Genomic DNA, 18,190 nt, shown 5'->3' on the forward strand with positions numbered 1-18,190 from the left:
TTATTTCTATAGCATCTAATTGCATTATGCACACAGGTCAGTTGGTCAGTGATAGCTTGGAAGTCAAAGAGAATAGGATAATGGAATATATGAATGTGATTTCTTTCTTCCTCTCTCTCAATTTCAGTGGACTATTAAAAATAAAAAGCAATTGACTGTTTTACTTACTGTACTAATTTCTGACACACTTGGTTTTCTCAGAGTTGTTGTTTGATAAGAAAATATGCAAAGAGGAATCTTCAAACCCTTATTTTTACCGTTGGTTTTTTTTATAATAAATGCAAGGAAGGCTTCAGATGTGAAGTGTAGCCCATTGCTGATTCACATTGATTCACACTTGAGAAAAGTTGATTCACGCTGATTTACACTTGAAGACAAGCATTTCAGGAAAAAGGATATATGGTAGTATTCTGAAAAAATGAGAAGCTGTGATAGCAGGTTTCTCTTGGCAAAGGGAATGAGGAAGGTCAGCTCATTTGTAAGGTCCTGTCTAACAAAAATGAGGTGAACAGCATGCATGTCATTTATGTGTCATGGAGGAACAGAACAGGAACAGAAAGATCATCAGTTCTTCAGGTGTGAGATAACATTTCTCTTTTTTCCATTTTATTTCCCAAACCCACTAGTTTTAAACACTGGAATCTTGAGTTTAAATGTCTTGTGCACATCAGTATTACTGGCAGTATGCCTGTTTATTGCAAAGAAATCCCTGAATCAGCCTCCAAACAAAACTACAAGAAAGCCATAGCACAAAGCTTCTTTAATTATTCCCTTCACTGTAGTGACACCTCTGTCTGATGTCGTGAAGTTTAAAAATTCAATGTTAATTAAAATGTTTGCACTTCTCTTCCTAAGTACTATGCACAACATTATCTTCTGTTAAGAACTACTGATGTTCCAGACTCACCAGCTGTCTACTTAGAGTAATTCTTGTGTCTTTGCAGATGCTTTATTTTACAGCAGTAGAGTAAAGTGGGAAAAAATGTGAATTCCAGAGAAGTCTTTCTTTCCATGCTTCATGTACCTCTTAACACATATTCTTTTACACATCTTCTCTCCATTGACTAAAGCAGTGATCAAGGAAATGTTGCAATGCAGAATTAGACTAAATAATATAATAATAGTTCTTTTACAGTTGACTTCTGTGTTTACCTCAAACAACTTTGCAGCTGTTCTCCTTTACTGTAAGATAATGAGGTGTCAGGTGCTCCAATAATACACTTGATGAGATGATTCTGTTTCTATTTTTATAATTTCTCCATGTTCATTAATCCTGATGAAATGCAAACTTTTATCACTGAGCCAAAAATAATTGTATTTATCAGCAAAGGAATTTGACAGACTTGAGTTCAAAAGCTTAATAGTAAAGCAGGACTTTTTCAGCGTTTTTCTTCTGCTACACAATTTAATTCCAAGTGATTTCTGTTGATGCTACCTTCTGAGATGCTGCTAAATTTTTGTGTCCTTTGTGTTGCTTAAAATCTGGGTTCTGCAAACGACAAGTAACATTAAGGTAGAATTATTTAAATGTAAATACAGAGTGTTGAAATGGCTTTAACATGCAAATGAATGAAACAAAATGGTGGTAATTGTGGTGTTTCTTCAATGCTGTGTTTGCATTTCCAGCAGTCACTGTGCACTTGGTATTTGCGTAATTATGTTGACTGAATGTTTTGGGCAGCTGAGCAAGTGGAAATCCTGATTTTTTGCACCCAGCTCTTTCTCTGTCTTTTTCCAGTAATGCTGAACTCCCCTTGCAATTGTAGTGAACAGCTTCTGTTCCCATGAAGGGAGGAACACTGTTGTACTGAAGAACTGATGAAGTGTGACAATACATAATCACGTTAGGAAGAAGCAGCAGCCTCTTGAAGCATGATGCTTCACAAAGCATGGGTTGGTCCTCTGGCATTTGGGTTTGCACATTTGCCTTCCAGAGGCAAGGAAAATGTTTTGGAAAATATCCAGACAATTTATTAAATTTGTGATTCTTAGATGTTTCAGAAACACCTTCTAGGCTGAAAATGCTTTTTTATTTCTTCATGCATTTTCGTTACTTGAAACTGAGAGTTCTTGCTCTGACTTTGTGCAGAATTTCTTTGATTGGGCCTTGAGCCATCAGTGTTGCATCTTCCTGGCAAGCCCGTCTTTGTCTTGCTTGCCTTGAATATTTTCTCCTTTTCCATGTGGAAAATTTTCATGCCGTGTTTGATACTCAGTGGCGAACATCACTCAGCAGCAAACATGCATGATGATCTGGAGCCTTTCTTGGAGTGCGCAGTGTGCCCTGCCAGCTGCATCTCCATTCCTTTGTTGTCTGCAGTTGTGTCAAAAGTGCCCTCCTCTGTCACTGATGAAGTTGTTAAACACGACAGGTCCCCGGGAGCAGACCCTTGTGGTACTTCACCTGTTACTGGCGTACAGGGCATCACCATTAACCAATTGGTTTGTCCACATCTGTTTTTCCAGACTGTAATATCCTAACTTAAATACAAGGGCAGCTGATCTGGTGGATGGCAGCCTTGCCTATGGCAGGGGAAGTTAGAATCACATGGGCTTTAAGGTCAGTTCCAACCAAAACCATGCTGTGATTCTGTGAATATTATTGAGAGCGAGCACCAAACATCTTTCTCAGACTGCTGTAAATGACCAGTCATTTTGTTATCAAAACAAGTCAGGTTGATCATTATTGTTTTGCCCTTGCTAAATCCTTGCCTGTTAACTCTGTCTTCTTCATGGGCTACAGAGTCTCTGCAGAAATACAGGATCTCCATTCTAAGGTGTTTCAAAAGAATACAGCCTGAAGAAAAATAACAGTGATCTCCAGTGCTCTTGTGCTTTCTAGAGCTGGCAAATGTACATACTTCACTCTGGTACAGTAAGCTATTAGTTTAAATGTAAGTGCATCTGTGTGTGTATGTGTGTATACTTATTTGATTTGCAGGTAGGATTTAGGCCTAATTGTGGCAAATTTCTGACCTTACTTTCAAGAACTTTAGGATCAAACACATTTTGTGTGCTAATGCAGTGTGTGTTGTTGCTCTCAGCAGGCTGATTTCAGCTTGTTGGAAGAACAATATTTATTTCTTACCCAAGAGTCAACAGATATCTTCCTTTAGCTCAAGGGACAATGGCTTGAGTTTTTAAAGTCTGTTATTTGTTTCAAGTTCAAAGAAATTTCCTTACAACAACTCCTAACATTGACCCAAAATAAATGTTCTTTCAAAAGTGTTCTCAAAATTAGAAACACTTGTTAAGTATTGAGAACATGTTAAGAAAGACTGTATCCATGCTTGCCTGAACTTTTCTCAGAAACACTATATGCTTCTATTTAAATTTTTAAAAAATTACTATCAAATAATACATATTCCTGTTAAAAGATTTCTTATGTAAGAAAGAAAATACCTACTTGATAAAGTTAAAACAGAAGTTTTAACTCCTGTTTGGTGTTGAGCTTGTTATGATACAATATACCTACACATATTTTTTGTAAAAATAAAAATAATACAGTTTTTTAAGGTGGGCAACATAAATTCTGTGAATTTTTAAGTGTTGACTTTTTGGCTTTCAGATAATTGAATTTTGACAATTCTGTAACCTGGAATTACACAGAATCACTAAGGTTGGAAAAGACCTACAAGATCATCCAGTCCAACCATCCACCTATCACCAATAGTTCTCACTAAACCATATCCCTCAACACAGTGCCCAAATGTTCCTTGATTAGATCCATATCAGCCACTAATGTTGATCCTCTAGATGTGTTTCTATTTTATCATAATATAGATCAAATCATTGTAAGTGTGCAGTTACATTTTGAAATGTAAGCTGTTTTGGTGTGGAATTATTTCTGTGTCTTGGAAAATCTTGAAACATCGATTACTTTTCTCACATCATGTTAATGAAACAATCATTTTAGAGTATCTGTGCAGCTTCAAGTGTGTTTTCATGTTTTTGAATTCATTGGTATGAAGAACTTCATGAAAATTAGGACATAGTGGTGTTCTTATCCCTTACTTTCTTATTGTGTCTGAAAAGGGCTGGAAATCCAGTATGTAACAGACACTGAATTGTCAGCCTTAATAGTTAATGTATAAGTTACTGGTACTCTACAGCTGGTAATGGTTTATCTACCATGAAGTGGTGCTTAATTGCAAACAGATGTATAGGAAATGACAGCCTACTGAAACAACCATCATAAAATATTTTTTGGCCAGTGAGCTTCCAACTATAAGTGAAAATCTTATATATTTTATGTATTTTCTTTACTGGCAGTAGAGGTCCTGTTCGGGATTCAGTACCCAACTCTTTTTAAGTCTGTGGTCGTCATTTTGTTCCTTATCAGTGACACTTCAGGCTGCCCCTCTACCTGCAGCCTCAACGTGCCTGCAGGCATTGTCCCTCTGAATAGTGCTTGGTAGACTGTAATTCCTCTCAGCTATTTGCCACCCTCTGGTTAAGATTTTTGGTAGTCACTGAGGACACCCACAGGGATAGAAAATCCTTAACCTGGAAAATCAATAAAGATAAAGCATAACGAAGAAAAACAAATAAAAGCCCAGGGTCTATGAAATGCAGTGGAAAGTCCCATCTGTCCCCATGATTACTAACTTGTAGTTTCTCTCTCCTGTTGTGGACAGGACAGTTCCCTTCTGCATGCAGAGGAACCACGTCCTTCACACTGCCACTTCTCTTCCCTTGCAAGTTTCACAAAATACATTACAAGTACAACAAGCCCTGGTCATTGTGTACCAGCTTTTCCTGTTAGTCCTAGCTTCCAAGGTACAGCATCACTGTATCACAGTGTGTCTCTTTCTGGGCTGAGAAGCTTTTAATTAGAAGAGCAAAGGTAATAAAACTTGAATGTTCATTTGGAGACAGTGAATAGTGAGAAGATTCAGTTTTCCATCCTAGAAGGATGGAAAGAAAGAGGAGGAAAACATTGCGAAGTATAAATAAAGAAAAGTAATCTTTCAAATTGCTGAAGCTTATACTTGTTTTTTTTTTTTTTTAAACTAAACTAGTTTCAGCATTTCTCTTTTTGTTAAGAAATATTTTATGATGAGAAGGTGGAAATGAACTTTACATAAAACCATTACTTTCATTTAAAAATATTTTACATATTGACCTCCTGTTAAGTTCTTGTGCTACAAAATTAAGGTTATGGATGACTGGGTTAATTTTCAGGTGACTGACATCATTCCTCCTTCAGAAGAAGGGGATATTGAGCGCAGGGTTGAGAATGACGTCAGGAGATCTGGACTTCACTTTTGATTTATCTTCTGACTTCTGTGATCTTGATAGATATTCCTGTATTGAATTGTAGAATCATAGAATGGCTTGGCTTGGAAGTGACCTTAAAGCCCACCCAGTTCAAACGCATGCCATAGGCAGGGCTGCCACCCACCAGCTCAGGCTGCCCAGGGCCCCATCCAGCCTGGCCTTGTGCGCCTCCAGGGATGGGGCACCCACAGCTTCTCTGGGCAGCTGTGCCAGTGCCTCACCACACTTTGACTAAAGAATATCTTCCTAACATCTAACCTAAATTTCCTCTCTTCTTTTAGTTTAAAGCCGTTATCCCTTTTCCCATCACTAGCACATCATGTAAAAAGTTAATCCCCCTCCTACTTACAAGCTCCCTTTAAGTCCTGGAAGGCTACAGTGAGCTTTCTCCAGAGCCTTTCTTCATAGGGGAGATGCTTCAGCTCTCTGATACCTTTGATATCTTTGATATCTTTGATCTGATATCCTCCTCTGGACCTGCTCCAACAACTCCACATCCTTCTTCTTCTGAGGGCCCCAGGCCTGGATGTGGTACTTCCAGTGCAGCCTCATGAGGGCAGAGTAATGGGGGACGATCACACCCCTCTGCCTGCTGGCTGCCCCTCTTTTAATGCAGCTCAGGATACAAACAGTGGCTTATTTTGGAGATTTTTACTTTGGGGTTCCTACTTCATAGTCTGTAAGGAACATGATCTGAAAAGTAGTCCCATTAAATTAAAAAAGGAAAGAGAAAATATAACTTCTGATCAGCATAGAATTTACTCATACCTATATTTAGCTACTTACGTCTGGCTATACTAACAATATTCAAAGAGTGTAATGGGAGACTTTTATGATATTGATGTGATACTTTGTGACTCATGTATGAAAAGCACTGTTTATTATAAGGAGGCTGGAAATATGTTCTTGTCCACCTGGTTTTGCTCAGAAGATTATTTTTTGCAGTCTGTGAAATCCAGTGCTGTTTATTACCTTTGCATAAAAAGCTGTAGCTCTAGTTTTGTTTGTTTGTTTTTGACTGAATAAAAGGCTTTTACTTTTTTTCCTAAAAAGCTAAAAGCTACCAGTATGGACAAAGACCTCCCTTTAGCATATATGAATGTATTTTACTTGAATGCATGGAAAAATAATTCTTGGTAATATGCAGTATGTCTATGAGGCTAACTAAAGACTTTATGGCCTTTAATGGGATCTGCTACACGTATTCTGTAAAATAATGTTCCTAGCAGACTGCAGTGGTATTTCATGTTGTTATTTTCAGGAGCCCTAGAGCAGAGGTAGCCATCAGACTGTTAGAGGAATTCACTGTCTTTTTGTTCTCTTAAATATTTACAAGCAGCAAGTGCGTTTCACAGTAAGTGCTTCTTAAAGGGGGAAAAATAAACAGGTCATTTTAAGCTGTTATGGTAAGAATCACCATGTTTTTATGGATATCTTCTGCATCTCAAGTAGTTTTGCAAGTATGTCCTCCAAAAACTGCATGAAATGAGAGGCCAGGCGGTTGCTGAGGTGAAGGAGAGGAATTAAGATAGAGTGGTTCAAGGATGAACTTCCCTCAACCTTACACATGTATAAACCTCATCATTAAAAGTTGAGAAGAGTTTATCTTTATAGACAGGCAGTGGATTTAAACATGAAAATGCAATGCTTCTGATACTTTTGGAATGATTAGAATAGTAAGCTTTTGTTGTTGCAATCAGTGTGTGCAGCACTGCGAACTGTTGCTTGGTGAAGATTTTGGCAAAGAGTGGAAATGGGAGGGACTGTGCCTTTGGATTTGTTTCATTCTTTCCTGTTCCTGGGCCTCACTTTAAATAAGCATTAATAGTGTGGCACATACATTCAGGATTTTCTGTGTTAACTTTGAACTTGAGCTGTGTTGTTTCAGAGTCTCTGAGCTAAGGGTATCACTTTCTCACCAAGCTGGAGTGGGGCTGGTCAGAGAGGTGGGTTTCCCCAGCTGACATTTGGTCCTCGCATTTGTAAAAGTCTGGTGGTAGTCCCGAAAAAAATGAGATTGCTTGTATGAAAAGGGCTTGGTTTTTTGCTAACCATTCCTAGAAACCCACTTCTAGTTTGTAAAAATACAAAAACTGAAACACTGGTAAGCTGCATTTGCTCCATTTGATGTTGTATGTATTTTGCACTGTGATATCAAGTTGCATTTTGGTAGCTCATTAATGCTTGAACATTAGAGAGCCTTAGCTTATACACACTTCTGTCTGAAAACTTGGTTTCTGTCTGGAAGTGATGATTAGATAATATCAGGGCTACATTTCCAATTAGTCATATTGAGATTTTTGAAAAAAAAAAAAAAAAGTCTAAGTATACCACTATGTAGTCTGGCAGGGGGACTTTCTTAAAATTTTGTGTTACTGAAAAGCCATTAATCTGTGAAAGAAAATCTGCACAGACTGGATTAGTTTATCTAGGACTTTATCTAGAAGATTAGACACAGTTGCTGTAGTTCATGTGCTGTCCCTCACAAAATGGTCTTTTTTCTTTATATCAAAATGATCTTTTCTGCTTGAGTGAATTTCTTTACGCCTGTTAGAGAGGGGTAGTAGTGGGATCCTTTGGGTTCCCCAGTAAATATTTCTGTAAAACCTATAAAGATGTTTGGAGAATTTCCATGTATAGCAGTGTTTACACAGAATCACAGAACTGTAGGGGTTGGAAGGGACCGCCTGCTAAACCAGCTTCCCTACAGTAGTTTGCAGTCGGTGTTATACGTGGATGAGTAATGAACAGGATCACAAGTTAAAAGAAGAACCTTAAAAGCAGAGGAAGAGCAAGTAGTGAAAAGGCTTCAGTGTTCCAAAACAGTTCACGGTCTACAAAATAGTATTGTATGGTGCATATATTGGTGAGATAGGGGAAGTGAGGTGAGTGTACACAGTCGAAGTTGGGAGGATCAAGTGAAAAATACAATGTCTTGTGATGCTCTAGAAAATTTCTGCTGTATTGCCTAGGAAACACAAAGTTACAGGCAGCAGCCCACACGTCTCACTGCTCTCAGTAACTTTGCATCTTGGGGAAAGCCCCTGGGACCATTCAGAGCTGGAGCGTGTGTTTGACGTGTCACACGGTCTCAGTCCTCAGAACAAGGCTTTTACACAAAAATGCTTTCATAAGCACGGCAGGCCTGTGACACCCCTGTTTTGATGTTGTTCTGCTTCCTCAGTGGTCTGAATTCAGGCTTCTGAACCTCTCTTCCTGTCTCCTCTGTGCCGACTACACCAAGTGGCTGCTGACCAGAGTTAGGGTTTTGCTTCAGATTGCATCTTTTGATGCTCAGTGTGGGATGTTAAGATAACTTCTTTGTTACTAATCCCAAGAATTACAGGCTGACTTTCATTTTTATACCTTCCTCTGTGTGTTTTCTTGAAGAGCAGATGCAGTGACTGATTCTCTAGATTTCTATATTGATCAGACATATCAGTTTCCTTGTATTGGAGTCCACAGATGAAAATGACCTTTGGTAGTGCTGCTGTGCAGTGCAAGCCTACTGACTGTTTCTCAGTATCATTCAGGATGACTTCCAACCAATATCATGTTCCCACAGCATTCATTCTTCGGCCGTGTATGTGTCAGATGCCGTGTGGTTTGAACTGTTTTAGGGGTTAGGCTCTTCTGAAAGAGAAGGAATTTCGGATATAGCTTTACATTGCTAATCTACAAAGGATTAGGTAAGACTGAAGGGTAGACTGCTTTGATTACCCCCAGTTTTTAAATGCTGACTTAGAGTGATCGTAAATAGAGAAGAGAGTCCTGTAATTACTGTTTGTAAAACACTTTCTACACTTTTTAGATTTCTTTGCCATTCTTCTCACTTAAAATAGAATAAACAACTCACTTTCCATGCAGATGCCATTAATCTTTCAGGCTGCTCTGATGGTCCCAGAGAGTCAGTCAGTCCCTAGTGCTGGAACCTGCTTTCTGAAGATCTGAGAGCTGCACTGCCTATGTGTCCCCTTGGTGTTGGCTTTAAATGCCAAACTGACAAAGTGTTTCCTGGATAAGTTAGAAATTTGGAAGTCCACGAGGCATTCCACAGTCCTCAGTCACTGGTGTGACTTTATTCCCTAGGAAGCAGCAAGGTGCTGTAGCTGCAAGGTGTCAGCACTGTGCTGAACGCTGTGGAGGGAATGTGCTGAAACTGTTTTATGTTGCCTCCTTGGGAGAAATATTTATAAAGAAGGTATCTAAGTATCCAGTGTTAACAAGAGAAACTAATTCTGCTTTTCTGCTTGTCTTCTTAGGTCTCCAAAAGGTGGTATCCATAGTGAAGGATATATTTTGGAGGTAGAGTGCTGCTCCTCTGTAAACCAGCTTTCAGACAAGAAGGAGATACCTGATTTTGTTAAGAAAGTAAGTAAAAAAAAAAAAACAAAACTTAAAAAACGAAACACAATATGCCTTGTGTTATAGTTACTACTACTCATTGTGTCAGTCTGACAATAGGAATGTACTTTACATTTTGTTCAGTTGAAGCACTTCAACAGAATTTGGTGGTGTTTTGTAATTTTAAGTACCTGAAGGGCAGTTACACTTAAATATATTATTGATCACACTATTATGAAAAAATGATTTGTAGTATCACAGAAATGTGACCTGTCACAGATGATACCAACTGCGTTACATTGTAGAAAACAGTCCTGTGATGGCATAAACATTTTAAATTGAAACAGTATCATCATTTTCATTTTAGTGTCCAAATATTTGGTAGTACTATAGCTAGAAGTCCTACTAACTCCTAGAATCCCCCAGATTACTTAAGGTTTTTTTAGTATCATAATGTTTGCAGCTAGAGATGGTACTTGTAAACTAAAGCCCTTTGTCACTTTGTCACTCTCAATTGTATTGCTTTCAATGAACTTCCATATACTGGGAAATTGAAAATAACCCTTAAATTCCTAATTTGTTTCTTTCTTTTAAAATTACTTTTGGTGATTAAATATTCTACTAGACTGGAAATTAGCAGGCTTTGTCCATTTTCATGAAGACAGATTTGCTGTGCGTGGTTCAGATTTTGCAGCATCTGTTGTGTCCTATTACATGTTATAAAAACTAGCAGTAAGTACTATGTTGACATAGCCACCTGGTATAAGAATAGAGTGAGTAGGCGTATTCCCTCTTAGCTTTAATCCATTTTGCAGTGATAATAGCGAAGATTTTGTAAAATAGACTTCAGCACAGGCTGTGTGAGTTCAGAAAGGGAGTCAGCTTGTCAGACTACAGTCATGTTCAGTCTCTCCTTTTTACTGTGAATAGTAAAAACTGGTTTTAAAATAATGCTTGTATGACTATCTGATCATCATCATATACTTACAGATAAATAGATCTTGATGTCAGAGCAAACTGAAGTTTTCTGAACACTTTCTGCTTTTCAAAAGTTTGATTCCAAATCTTATTTTCAGAGTTTATTACATTATTGCATCTACGCTTAGGTAAAACTGGTGTAATTCTTATGTATTGGTTTCAAAATGTTTGATTCTACTCTTCAGTTCTTTAAGTCGAAGTATCTGTCACAGCTGGTAGCAAAATTTTATGTTGTTCCAATTGAAAAATCTTTGCATCTGAGTCTTCAGATAGAGCTTGGCTAACGTCAAAACAAGATGACAACCCAGGAGTCAGCTTATTTCCATAAATATTCAGTTCTGAGTCTTTAAAATGCTTTTCTAGACGTGGAAATGTTTCTGTTGGTAGAAGCCATTTGATTATGGGGTTATAAAGATGCCTTTTTGAGATATAATCATTTAAATTTTAATAGCTGAAATGTATACTTACTGTTTCTCTGTAGACTGAGTATGTCGCTCATCCTCAGATGTTATTTGATGTAGAGGAATTTGAAGTTCTTTGAAGTTGTTGCTGTCAGATGTGTGCTGTGTCCATGTCTATATCTGATTAAACACATTATGGAGGTCTCAACACTTTTTTGTAAATATAACTCAGGAAACAGGACTTATTTGGGAGTAGGAATTAATTGTCATATTAACTAATTTGTCTGAGCAACAAAAACATCCCTTGCTCTTAAGGGCAAGTAAAACAGATGCTTACAAACAAAATAAATGAAAAATAAAGGAAGTTCTTCAAAGAAAGTAGGAACAAAAAGCTATTAGAGCAATTGCTTCCTTTAAAAAAAGAACAACTATATAATTCTATAATTCTTCTCAAACTATGGAATAGAGTTGAAGTTAATAGTGTGTTATAATTGAGTAGTCAAACCTTGATCACAGAGCTTTTTGTAAGAAGAGCTTTTAGCACAGGTTTGCAATCATGTACAGCATTGCAAATTAGCATATTTTTAAAAGATACCAAGTATAATACTCAAATCTTCAAAAATTTCTCCAACTATGAATTTACTAGAAAAAATTACTTTGAGAAAAATAATTTTATTATGCACAACTGAGCAGGTATCATTTACATGGAATTTGAATAAGGGTACAATTTTAATAACTTCTTTTCTCAACTCATCTTTTGTTGCATTGAAAATGCTGTATTGAATAGTACCTGCTTGTTCCTAGCAAACACAAAATGATTTTGCAATGGAATGCAGTAGAGGAAATAACTTTTTTTTCTTCTATAACTCTTATAAATGTAGAAGAATAATGAAGTTGTTATAAAAAAGAAGAAACAAGTTATTTAACCTGGAGAATGCTTTTAGCTCATTGAAACCATGTGCCTCAGTACTATGCTGATTATAAAACATTTCAGAAAAGCCAGTAGTAGCTGGGCCAAGGAATTTGATGGTACTTCAGTTGTTAAGTGGGACTCTAGGAAGGAATATGCCAACAAAATGCGTTGCAAAGAAACTGCCACCCATTAAATTTTTCTGAAATTTGACATCTGAAACAGTCATCAGCAGTTCTCCTTGTACAAAAGCAGGTTGCCTCTAATTAATGGTGAGTAGAAGGTTGGACTGCATTGAAAGGATCTTTCACTTTACAAATTTTCATAGGAAATTGCAGACTTTTGTACTCTCATTTTTCTTGCCATACTGTTATAAACACACAAATAACTGTATTTATATATATATATATAGTATATATATATATGTACTGCTGGTCAAAGAGAGGTTCATTCTTCAGCATCTTTTAAGTTGCTAGATAGAAACAGTGTTGGGTTATTTAAAAGACAGCTGTTTCTGCTATAATATAATACCAAGATGCCTGTGAATTCTCAAGAGCTTTTAAAATCTTTTCAGTAGATGTTCCCAGTCATGGGAGTGATTGAGCCCAGATTTGACTGTCCACTTATTTCCTGTGTTTACTCACATCAGAATGAACATTTGTCATACATAGTCCAAACAAGGCACGTACCCATATAGTGTGTGCAAGTGGTGGTAAATGATTTTGAATTCTCAACTTCAGAGTTTTAAAAATATCTTGAGTGTCTAACTAGATTGAGGTATGGAAAATGAGAAGTGTCATAGAACAGAATTGTCCAGAATATTACGTATTTATATATTTACAGGTATTCGTGTGCTTGTAACAGTATGGCAAGCAAAATGAGATTTCAGAAATTACAAATCTTAGAATTTTTTGGACTTATCTTTATAATTATGAAGAAGAATACTGGTTCCAATGTTTCTCACATTTTTGTCTCTTTTTATTTCTGATTCTTCATCTCTTAATCTCTGCATTCTGAGAAGGAAAAAAGCTTGCATGTTCTGAAGAGCACTGGGCTGTTAGCGGACTTCTTGTCGGTGTTGCTGCAGTCTTACAAGGATCTTTTCTCTGAAGTCTCCAATTGCTTTGTTAAGTCCAGGGTTTGTTAGATGGCTATTGTACTCCTCAGCATCATTTGTTACTGTAAATATATATTAGCTGACCTGTTCAGAAATTTCCTGCAGGAGATACAGTCAGAACAGGTGGCAGTAGAAGATAGAAAGGGAAAATATTGAATCTTTAATATTGCTAATAGGTTAGTTCTTCAGATGAACAAGCAGTTCAAACATACTTCTATGGCTAGAGAATAGCTCTTCTGGAGTGCTGTTTATTACCTAGGATTACTTATCTACATGTGATCTCAACCTCTTTTAAAATCAGTTCCATCCTTAAAACAAACAAAAAAAAATCCCACCCCAAAACCTTCATTCTCAAAAAAAGAACAATACAGCAGTTACTTCTTTGGCACTGTGTAATGAAAACCATCTTGGAGCACTTTCTTCTTCTTCTTCTTTTTTTTTTTTCCAGAACAAACAGAGCCCCTGTTTAATTTTTAAGTATTTGGATCTTAAATACAGCTACAAAGTAGCTAACATTGGTGGTTCAGTTATTTGTGATCTGCTGTGATAATATTTATTAAAGTGCATTTTGTTAGCATTTTGTAAGTGTATATATAAAAAGAAATGGTAAAAAATAGCACATTCTGTATTTTAAACAGCCTGGTGTGAAGGGAAACATCTGTTCCTGGTTAAGCTTCTTTCAACTTCTTTTCTTTTGACAAAGCCATGTAAGAGTGTTGTTGATATGTATCTTCCATGAGCATTGCAAAACTATTTCCAGGACTCTCCCAGGAGCGTGGTTGTGCTTTTATAATCCCTTGCCCTCAGCAGCTTTTAGAGCTGTCCCCTTGACCAAGACAGAAATAGATGTTGCAAAGTATGTATGTAGTTAATGTTTTTAATGATCCCACTTCTGTCTGGTGGGAAAATAACTTTAAAATAATAAACATGATAATATTTTATACTATGCTAAAATAAAATATGGGCAAATTGTTCGAATTGTAATTTTGGCTACAAGTAACAGATGGTTTGATGAAACTATGTGGTTGAAAAGAAACACTCTTTGGTTTATATAAAGATAAAAGAAAGTGTTCCCTGCACATTAAATGTGAAGTCCAGAAGTTTCAGAGTGAATTCTTCGTATTTAAAACCTGGATGCTTGAAGTCCTGAACCTTTTGATTTTTTATTGCTTAGGGAAGAGATACACTAAACCAACATTGCTGCAGATTGATTACAGTTAAGTGAAAGGAATGTCTTCTGGTGTTCTACAAGCATTCATCCAGCTAAACTGATTGATAGATGCAAAGCCCAACCATCCATCTCCATAGATCCTTATTTTTTCCTTTGCTTATGTTCAACCTCTAGTTTTTGAGTTTCTCTTGCAAGATTCAGATGCAAGTTGTGGTCTCCATTTTGAAACTGTATTTGGAAAATGGCAGTTGTCTAAGTTAAGGTTTTGAGACACTGTTTTTATGGACGCTTTTTTTGGTAGTTTATTTCAAGCATTTGGGTTGAATGAACTTAGATGGCTGTTCATAAGCAGCCTATCCCACGTTTTTGGATACCACAGTTCTTATCTCACAGGTTTTAGGGATCCCAGAGTTCTTTATGTTCCCACATAGTATGAATAAATTCATGATTTCCTTCCGAAGTTCCAGGGTAAAAAGGACAGTGAGTACAGTATTACAGTGGCTTTTAGGCAGCTACTGTAGTCAATGAACCTTTGTAGCCTGTGTCCAACAATGTTCTTCCTTTGCCAGCTCAGTGAAGGAGCAGATGCTAAAATAAGACAATAATTTGAGAGGAATCACTCCACACAAGGCCACAGAAGCTGATGTAGTATGGTTTCAGGAGTTGTCATCTCCTGAGATGGTATGCACACTGAAAGGAACAAGTGTGCTTGCACTTCCCTGCACTGTACATTTAGTACAGTTGTGTTGTTCTCAGAAAGGAACATATAACTGACAGAAGCTGAAGAGGAATTGTAACTGGTTCCTCTAGTCTCTTTCTTGGCTCTGGTAGCAGGAGACATACAGCTTGCTGTAACTTAATCTCTCTTGGCAGTGCTGTCTTAAGAGTGTATATTCTGTTTTATTCAATGTAACAGTAGGTTGCAGTAGATTCTTGCTTAATTACATTTTTCCCTGTTCTGTTCGTAGCTTTCAGTTCTCATTCGCAGAGTCTACTCCCAATGAGCGTGTTGTAAAACTGCAAAGCTTGCTTTCTTTTCCCTGTTCAGTGCTTTGTTCCGCTCTACCACAAATGCAATGAGAGCTCAGTGTCAAATCAGTGCTTCTGTTTAAGGGACTGTTTACTGCAAAAACAGTTATTGCCTTTGGGTTTTGTTCTTGAACCAATTTTCTCTTGGATCTACCAAATTCTTTCTGATAGTCTTAACTAAAGTTCTTAAGTGGTAAAATTTTTGTCAAGGTTTTCATTGGAATTATAAAGTGTCAACAACAGTGTTTAAAGGAACACCCAGTGATGTTGCATTATGGTTACTCTTTTCAAAGCATCCCCTCATCTTGTCCTTGATGACTTATTTTGATGTAATTGATAGCGAAAATAATTGGTAATTTGAAAGCCTGAATACAGATATACAGATATACTTTCTTTTTATAAGCTTCATTTATATTTACTTATACTTACATGAACAGGAACTACCTTTATCAAATTCAGAATTGAACAGGTGAGTGTTAACTGGGGAAGGATAAAAACGCATAGGATGTACAGGCTTAAGTGACAAAGTATCCCAGTCAGAAAGGTTACGTGGTTTGGAAATTTACAAATACTGAAGCAGAATTTCAGAGCAAAAGAATGGAAAAATGATTATCAGTTGCTGCTTTGCTACTTGATTAGCAGAGTTATCCTTTTTTTGTAACTGCTGGAGATGCAAAGTGTATCTCCAGAAAGTCATAGAAGTTTTGACTTGTTCAGTAATAAATAAAACTCTTTCAGAACATTAGTTAAGCCTAGTTGATTTTAAAATAAGCAGTGAACACTTGATGGGTGTTGCTGCCTTCTCAGAAGGAAGCTTGTGAGATCCACAGTAAGTGCCAGAGGTAAGCTGAAAGCCTGTCTTAATTTTAGACATCTGTTTTCAGAAATGAACAAACTAGTATTTGTAATGAAACGTGTACTACTAAATAGTAATGAAGGAGGACACCATTGGAGAACTGTAGTCTCAAACATCCTTTTCCAATTCCAGCTCCTGTCAAACAGTACATAGTACTCTTCTCAAACAACAAAATAATTTTTGCTTGAAGATCCCTGGTGTGGTGTCTGTTGTCAAAGGGCCTTGTTTGAATCCTGAAAAGAAGGTAGAAGAATATGGTGATCTTGTTTCTGGTGTGCATTACAAAATCTAATGCCTCTAACATTATTCTTTTAAAAACAACAAGCAAACAGGCAGGCAAGCATTTATTTTATTAGCTAAGATGGCTCGTGTTTGGTTTAAAGAAGTTTTAGATAGCTCTGAGCTAAATTGTTTCAGAACTATTGTTTCAAAGGCCATATGTTTTCCCATCAGTGGGACTAATTAGCAGTCTTTCTCTTAGCTCACTGCAGAGCTAGCCACATGCATCTGGCCATCAGAAAATCAGTTCACTGCCACTGCTGAATGTTGTCCTTTCTCCAAATGGAGTTTATTTCTGTTGTTTTTGTAGCAGCAGCAGTCCCCTTTTAGCCGTAATTTTTTTTTCAGTACTTCGCTAATCATGAAATGTATAGCAAATCTATTAATGAAATGTTTTCTTTAAATGACAGCGTTTTAAAGATAGCTTTCATCCAGATCGTCAGGAGATGGAAGTCTTGGAACCATTTAGGACTATTACCAACTGAATTGTCCTGATGACATCAGTAAAACTGCTTTTACTCTGAATGCATGCTGACAACTTCCAGCTCCTGGCATACAAGAATTTAGAGAAATTCCTGGCATTTCTCATATTAAATCAACAACTTGAAAATCCGTATCAAAGAGAGAGATTCTCATTGTTAAATGATGTAGCATTATTCCCTATGTTTATTACTGTAGATGGAATACTATACTGAGCTTTCCGGAAGCATCTGATTTGCTGTGTGCCATCCCATGGGACAAATGTACAGAATCTCACTGTGTGCAATTACAGAAGCTGACAAATGTGTATGATTCTCATCAGCCTGATATCTGCATCCTTGAGCTTCTGTATTTATAAGTAATATCATCTGTCTCTCTATGAATAGATTATTTTGGAGCTGATAATGCTACTAGTAACAGAGACAACGTCTGAAACGTGTTACAGACCTCTGCATTAGAGCATAAGCTGTTTTCTAACTAGGTAGGAAGCCTTCAAAAGAACCAGAAATATTTGAAAAAGTGGGACATAAATTTCCTGCTTCAGTGTAACGTTCTTCTTGCTACTGATGGTTCCTTTTCTCCAAGAGCAGTATAAAATCAGTGGTCAGGCAGTTATAAGCAATAATGCTTTGCAAACTTTAAGAAACATTAACACAAGTGCCCCAGCAAAAATTCAATTAAGGTAGTGACATCAGGATTTGACGCTGCTTGTTTTTATCCTTGGAGGAGTTAGTGGGAGAATTGATATTTATTTCACAGATAGCAAAGGATAAATCTGCCTTTTTTTTCCCATTAAGGAAAATGCCAGGTTTCTAATCAAGCAAATTATAGGGTTGATACTGAATTCTTTAGCTGCATTGGCCTTCAGTACACATGAAATTTCACCTCCTCTTCAAACAGGTTCTATTTTTAAACTGGCATAAGTGCAGATTGATAGAAGCCAGTTACAGGCTGATTTAGATGTACCCTCTTGGGATTTTGCTCAAATTAAAATAAATGAGTGAAGTTCTGCTTCTGCAGTAAAACAACGTCTTCTGTGTTGGAGACCTGTTTTTGTTTTTGTGGTTAATACCATTCAAGCCACACATTATGAGACACTAAAAATGTTTCTGTTCCTATCTGGGGAAAGAACAAAATAATTTTGTTTTGTTTTGTTTTTTTGGAGTTTCCCTTTTAGGGATTTCCCTAAATGTAAAGAACAAGTATGTAGCATCTATAAAACATAAAAAAAACTGTCAGTAAAATAATTGAAATTAGTATGGATCCCTTAAGTGTAAGGGCATTTTTATCTTTCTCTTTTTTTATGTGGCACGTGGTGGAGATGCATTTCTTCTGCTTTTTCCTC

General features: G+C 36.9%; 1 protein-coding gene across 1 annotated transcript in view; it reads left to right on the forward strand.

The window, feature by feature from the left end:
• The window catches only part of RFTN1 (raftlin, lipid raft linker 1), a 93,688-nt gene that overhangs the window by 41,853 nt on the left and 33,645 nt on the right, over positions 1–18,190 (forward strand). The window contains exon 4 of the mRNA XM_031590185.2: positions 9,543–9,651. Within this exon, the coding sequence (XP_031446045.2) occupies positions 9,543–9,651 (109 nt within the window). The remainder of the gene's footprint in view (positions 1–9,542; positions 9,652–18,190) is intronic.

Source organism: Phasianus colchicus, chromosome 6, assembly GCF_987193195.1.
Source record: "Phasianus colchicus chromosome 6, bPhaCol1.hap1.1, whole genome shotgun sequence".
Taxonomy (NCBI): Eukaryota; Metazoa; Chordata; class Aves; order Galliformes; family Phasianidae; genus Phasianus; species Phasianus colchicus.